At 40.3% G+C, this 6,274-nt stretch overlaps 1 protein-coding gene across 1 annotated transcript in view; it reads left to right on the plus strand.

Moving 5' to 3' along the window:
- LOC146479073 (ATP-binding cassette sub-family A member 2-like) overlaps window positions 1–4,712 on the plus strand; it is a 43,446-nt gene extending 38,734 nt beyond the window's left edge. Inside the window, exons 39-43 of the mRNA XM_085111350.1 lie at window positions 297–389; window positions 497–602; window positions 1,752–1,889; window positions 2,725–2,946; window positions 3,665–4,712. Of these exons, the coding sequence (XP_084967476.1) occupies window positions 297–389; window positions 497–602; window positions 1,752–1,889; window positions 2,725–2,946; window positions 3,665–3,700 (595 nt within the window). The 3' untranslated portion in view covers window positions 3,701–4,712. The remainder of the gene's footprint in view (window positions 1–296; window positions 390–496; window positions 603–1,751; window positions 1,890–2,724; window positions 2,947–3,664) is intronic.
- Window positions 4,713–6,274: the final 1,562 nt, after the last annotated feature.

The raw sequence follows: 6,274 nt of genomic DNA on the forward strand, positions 1-6,274 counted from the left end.
GGACTCAGGAACGTGCACATTTATGCCAAAACTGAAATACCGGAACGCTGTTTTGGTTTTTGTTACATTCTTCTTATTATTACCTTGTTGGACAACATTCTGCATCGCACACACGCACACTGACTTCCATCATTTGCAGCGGAGGAGAATTGACCATGAAGTTCTGGATTAAGATATAATTGTTTACCAATGCCTTTCTTCAATTTTTGCTTTCATAAACTCCGATTATTATCTGAGTGAAACTCGCAAAGTAAACACATACAAAGAAGTATTAACACATCTTTCGTCTCTCGCAGTATGGAGGAGTGCGAAGTGTTGTGCACTCGTTTGGCGATCATGGTCAATGGCCGATTCAAGTGTCTGGGAAGCTGTCAACACCTGAAAAACAGGTAAGTCCAGTTCTTATACTCCGGTAGTGTTTGTTTGGCAGCGTTTCTTTTACTTGCCTATTGTGAGTAGGGTTCATTGTGACTGAGGAAAGTTCATTTTCTTGCAGGTTTGGGGAAGGTTACATTATTACGGTCCGTGTCCAGGGGGACCTACCGGATTTGGAGCCTCTTTACCAGTTCTTCTCGGAAAAGTTTCCACGCGCTGTGCTCAAGGTAGGACTATGTTTAACTCTCGTGCGAATTTTCAGCTGATTATGCAGAAATAACGATTTGACACGATTTTGTCAAAACAACTGTGCAATGAAGAAAAGCCGCAGAACGCAGACTAGACCTATCCAGTTTTGGTTTCTTTCATGTTGTGGGTACAGTGCGCAACATAACAAGACTGCGGGTTTTTTTTTTTTTTAACCCTTTTCAAAGGTTATGACACACTTACCATGTTCACATAACATGACATGACATAACATAACATAACATAACATAACGTAACGTAACGTAACGTAACGTATTGTAACGTAACGTAACGTAACGTAACATAACATAACATAACATAACATTCATAACATGGTTTTTAATTGGTTGGTAATCCTTGAAATATCCTCTCACTCAAAAGTGAAATCCATCTTGTCCAGCATAATAAACAGTACCACAGAACAATACTACTCAATACCTTGAATGGTCACACTGAAGGATTTCATCCGCAGATTCATAAGTTAAAACCACCCTGTACAGCATAATAAATAGCACCACAGGAAAGCACCGCTCAGTAGCTTTCATTTGAATGGTCACACTGAAGGATTTCATCCGCAGATTCATAAGTTAAAACCACCCTGTTCAGCATAATAAATAGCACCACAGGAAAGTACTGCTCAGTAGCTTTCATTTGAATGGTCACACTTAAGGATTTCATTCTCAGATTCATAAGTTAAAACCACCTTGTACAGCATAATAAATAGCACCACAGGAAAGCACCGCTCAGTAGCTTTCATTTGAATGGTCGCACTTAAGGATTTCATCCTCAGATTCATAAGTTAAAACCACATTGTACAGCATAATAAATAGCACCACAGGAAAGCACCGCTCAGTAGCTTTCATTTGAATGGTCGCACTTAAGGATTTCATCCTCAGATTCATAAGTTAAAACCACCTTGTACAGCATAATAAATAGCACCGCATGAAAGCACTGCTCAGTAGCTTTCATTTGAATGGTCACAATAAGGGATTTCATCTACAAACGTGAAAGTTAAAACCACCTTTAACAACATAATAAACAGTATCACAAGTTAGAACTAGTTCAAGGCTTTATGAACCAGAAGGGTTGGAGCGGTAGCTGAATGACACTGAAACACCATTTCATTTCAGGAGCATCATCATAACATGGTTCAGTACCAGCTCCCCTCGGGCGTTATGGAACTGTCTGAGGTGTTTGGGCATATCGAGTCATCTTATGAAGCTTTGCTCATGGAGGACTACTCCGTCAGCCAGACTACACTAGACAATGTAAGATCTATCTGTTCATTTTTAGTTCAAACATATTGGCAAGTTTGCACGAAAGACTACCAACAATCGATAGAAAACAAATTTGAAATATTTTTTGGGCCGAAAACCCTTCAGGAGTTTTGAGAAACACACCCTTGGTCCGGATTTGTAAGGTTATGGGTTCACATTCCTCAGTGGCGGAAGGTTCTTTGTGTACCTTTTGTGAATTAAATTGTCCACTTATCATTTACACCAATGAGCCGCGCCTACATATGTGACCTTTTTTGCTTTCACTTTACGAGGTGACGTTTTTTATTTTTTATTTTTCGCCATTATTCGCACGTAGCAATCCCTATACAAGAGACGTGACAGCTAAAACAATCGCAGAAGAAAATGTCGCGAAAAAGTCAACTCGAACGGGCTTGTCGGGTCGGGCTTCACTTGCGATTTTCTACGCGCGCGAGCGATGTGACATTTCCGAAAAACGGCGTCGCCTGTTTACTACTAGTGCCTTCATGTATTATAGATTAGATTTCAAGAACCGTTTGGTTCTCATGCATACTGGTACTTGGTTTCTTTCACTTAAGGATAAGGGCTTTAGTTGCGCAAATGTGATTAGCAAAACCGTTGGCCAGATTTGTAAGGCCCTCCCAAGTTAAGATACATTAAAGAACTGTACGAGTGTAAAATATCCTTTCTGGGAACAATGGAAAGAGTTTTTTCGAGAGGGAAAATTTGTCTAATTATAATTGACTAAAGAGACTTTACCCAAGACTTATGTTTACCAGTTACTTTTAAGCTCAGCGTGCGCCATTGTAGAAATGTTTACTAAAGTGCTGCACGCTTACCATTTCAGGTTTTTATAAACTTCGCCCGCCAACAGACGGACGAAACCGACTTTGAAGACAAGGCTTTAACTTCGAGAAGGACGGGTTCGAGATTCCGAGTGCGCCGGCGCGCTGAGCGGTTACGAGCCATGTGGTCTGATGACGTCAGGTTCTGTGCGTTGGAGGAAGAAGCTGGGCAGCCTGGGGACGATGATGATGATGATGACTGGCAAGTTACCTTTTCAGACCGGGTAAGAAATTGGTGACTTGTGCCCGTCAACTCACCTCGGCAAGAGTAGTTGAAATGAGCACGGATGGTCTTTCTCCCTTATCCTCAATTTAATTAATAATTTGGGCGAACGAGCGATACTTCTCTGTATCATTCATTTGAATGGTCTCACTTTCATCTTCACGCTTAAAAGTTGTAAGCGCTGTGATTGCGACGAAAAGGTCGTGAATCATGTTGAAGAGGTAATTAAAATGAAGTTGTTCTTTTTTCCCTAGATTATTTTGTGCAAACTAAGACTGTCCGTTTGGATTCTTTAGCTGAAGGTTTAAGTTACTAAAGCGTTCAGGGGACGGAATCGCGTCCTCCGTTTATTAAACAATTATCCTGCGAAATCGCGCGGAATATCGCCTGATACTTAGCCGACAAGGCCGTAGACCGAGTTGGCCAAAATCAGGGAATATTCTGCGCGATTGAACAGGATAATTGTTTTATTATTCAACACATTGATAGCGAAGCACAGTTTTATTGCAGAAAAGCTGGAGACGATCTTTATTTTGCCATTGATCTCCCCGACACACGCAATTACGTATATCGAAGGATATCTGTTGACTACGGACGACGAAAAATTCAGTTCATATTTGGGCAGTGTTACAATGTGTTGAATAATAATGGTAGATATACACCACGTCTCCTTCCTCGATGAACAATTGTTAATTGTTGTCTATCCTCTTGTTCTTCAGGCTCGCCTCAGTTTCGGACCCTCCGAAGACTTGTAACAGAGATATCATTATTATATCGTTCGCCTCGAGGAGGGACGCTAGAGAGCTCTAGCCTTATTTATGTTTTAAAAAGAATACTGTATTTAATTGCTTTTTTGTTGATTGTGGTTTCCTCGGCTCAGCCGGGTTCAAAAAGCAAGAACTGTGTTTTTATAATTCAGGTATCAAACATTTTATATTTAGTGCGGTTACACGGAACACACGGTTAACCGCATTGACTTCGGTAAAAGAAAATCCAAGTATAGTGGGTGGTGTGTTTAACCACTCTTTGAGGTTTTTAATTGTACTCGTTCAATGTTGTGTAGTGGGACAATAGCAAAATATGCAAGGGGAACAACAAAACCCGCTGAACCCTCAGCCAAGACAATGTGCGGAGCCTGGATTCTACTTTATTCATGGAAGTCACGGATTACCCCAGGCTTCGCGCGGACAGCAAGACAAACGAAGCAAGGCATTTCTCCTTCTAGCGCATGCGTAGGTTGGAGGTACTGCTGGGAAGTCCATCTCTTCGCGTGCTTTATGCACTGAAATAAGAAACCGGCGAACAAAGGGACCTGAGACGAGTTGCATAAAACTTAACGGCGGGCGTAAATGCTATTGTCAGACGTTAAAACACTGAATGCGACTGGGCTGAAGGTCTGGCGTTAGCAGTTACGCCCAACGTTAAATTTTATGCAACTCACTCCTGGTTGCTTGCTTTTGGCAGTTTCTTGTTGGTTGAATTCACTGCCACAGCTGTGTTACGTAGTTAGCGAAACAAAGTAAAAACTCAAAGATATGAAGTAGCGAGAAAAGAAAAGGGCAGTTTAATGATAGCCCATATTTATATTTTGTAATTCTTAGTTTTATCGGGTAACTAGCGGAAATTAAAATCGGTTTAAGCTTTTTAAAAAGAAGGGCTAGTAGTTGTAATATCATTTTGGTCAGGACTATTCATATCAAAATATTTATTGGGTCTTGTCCATAATTTATTATAAATGTTGAGTAAATATTAAAGGGAAAAGCTATAGATGGTTGTTAGTTTCTTATTTAAACCTTTCGCACTCGACTTGGCTCCAGGCCTACTTGCCTGTTGCAGTCAATTATTCATGAATCTGCTGGAGGCGAAGGAAAGATAAAAAAGTCACTTTGTAAGTAGACATTCACCTCTATAGTTGGACCAAAAATCTGGAATTCCTCCCCCTTAGATTTCTATGACTATCTTGGTATCACCCTGATCATAGAGAAGTAATTTCGCGTTTGCTTTAGTTTTGCTTTACTCTCCTCTATGATTGGTTGGCAAAGTTCGCGTCATTTTCGCAACCAATGGGAAGCCAAACCAAAACTAACCGTAACTTGCTCGCACGCGTTTTCCCGCTCTTTACGTACGCCGCCGTCTCTTATTTTCTTCGAATTCTGATTGGTTCATTGTGCTATTTACGTCTGTTGTGATTCGTCTGAGTAATTAGGGACCTTAAGCAGCTACGACGACGACAGCAACGAGAGCGTCAGAAAACAATAGTTTTAATTAGCAAAACAGTGGCTCTGCACGTGCGTTTTACACTTTGGTACATTTCTTTGTCGTCCTCTTCAAAATAACGACGTGAAAGACCACATTCAAGGTTTTATTGAGAACGTGAACGCATGATGATTAATTTTCATTTCTCTTTCTGAACGTCAAAACCGCCCCTACGGCGTACGCTTCTGGATAGTTCGGCGACATTACACAAACTAAATGAGTAGAATTTATTCAAAAAGCAAGAAATGTGACTTTTAAGTTCCGTTTTCGTTGCCGTCGTCGTCGTCTCTGCTCAAGGTCCCTATTACTTTGGTTTTTACGACACTCGATTGAAAACCGCCCAAAATGAATCCAATTCTCTAAATGCCTTTTAGGATAACTCTTACGTTTACCTAATTCGTACCCTCTTTCCTACATGTTGAAAATATTACTTTACCGGATGGCTCTGTAGTTAATGTAATCTCATTCGTTTTATGTATGCCCCCTTTCCCCGCCTCGATTTTTTTTGCTACTGGATTAGGCATGGAAGCTGTCTTATATCTATGTTTAGAAAATATCAGTTACTTTTGTAGTTGCTGTTTATAATTCTTTCTCAAACTCATTAATAATTCATGCAGTCAAAAGCCAATAAATGACCTCCATTTCGGTCAGGTGGATGAATCTTGATACCCCAATGAAACACCAGATGAAACACCACCAGGTTTTCATCTGAGATGAAACATGTTTTTCATCTGAGATCAAACATTTGCATTTTAATGAGATTAATTTCTTATTGTTTCATTTGAGAAGACATGTCAAAAACTCGGGCTTCGTGCTTTATCACGGGTTCCAAATACCTCGAAACAGATGAAAGCACTCGGCCTGCGGCCTCGTGCTTTCATCTGTTTCTCAGTATTTGGAACCCGTGATAAAGCACTCGCCCTCGTTTTTGACATATTACTTAACTCCCACAGGGGAAATATATTCAAACAAAACGCCAGCTAATTTTTTTTTTTTTTTTTTTTTTTGAGTTCTTCAATATCTTAAACTGAGGAAAATCAACTCATAACGCACTTCAGCTATCCATTCGATTT

This window comes from Pavona decussata, unplaced genomic scaffold (assembly GCF_977016875.1).
Source record: "Pavona decussata unplaced genomic scaffold, jaPavDecu1.1 SCAFFOLD_61, whole genome shotgun sequence".
NCBI classification, from domain to species: domain Eukaryota; kingdom Metazoa; phylum Cnidaria; class Anthozoa; order Scleractinia; family Agariciidae; genus Pavona; species Pavona decussata.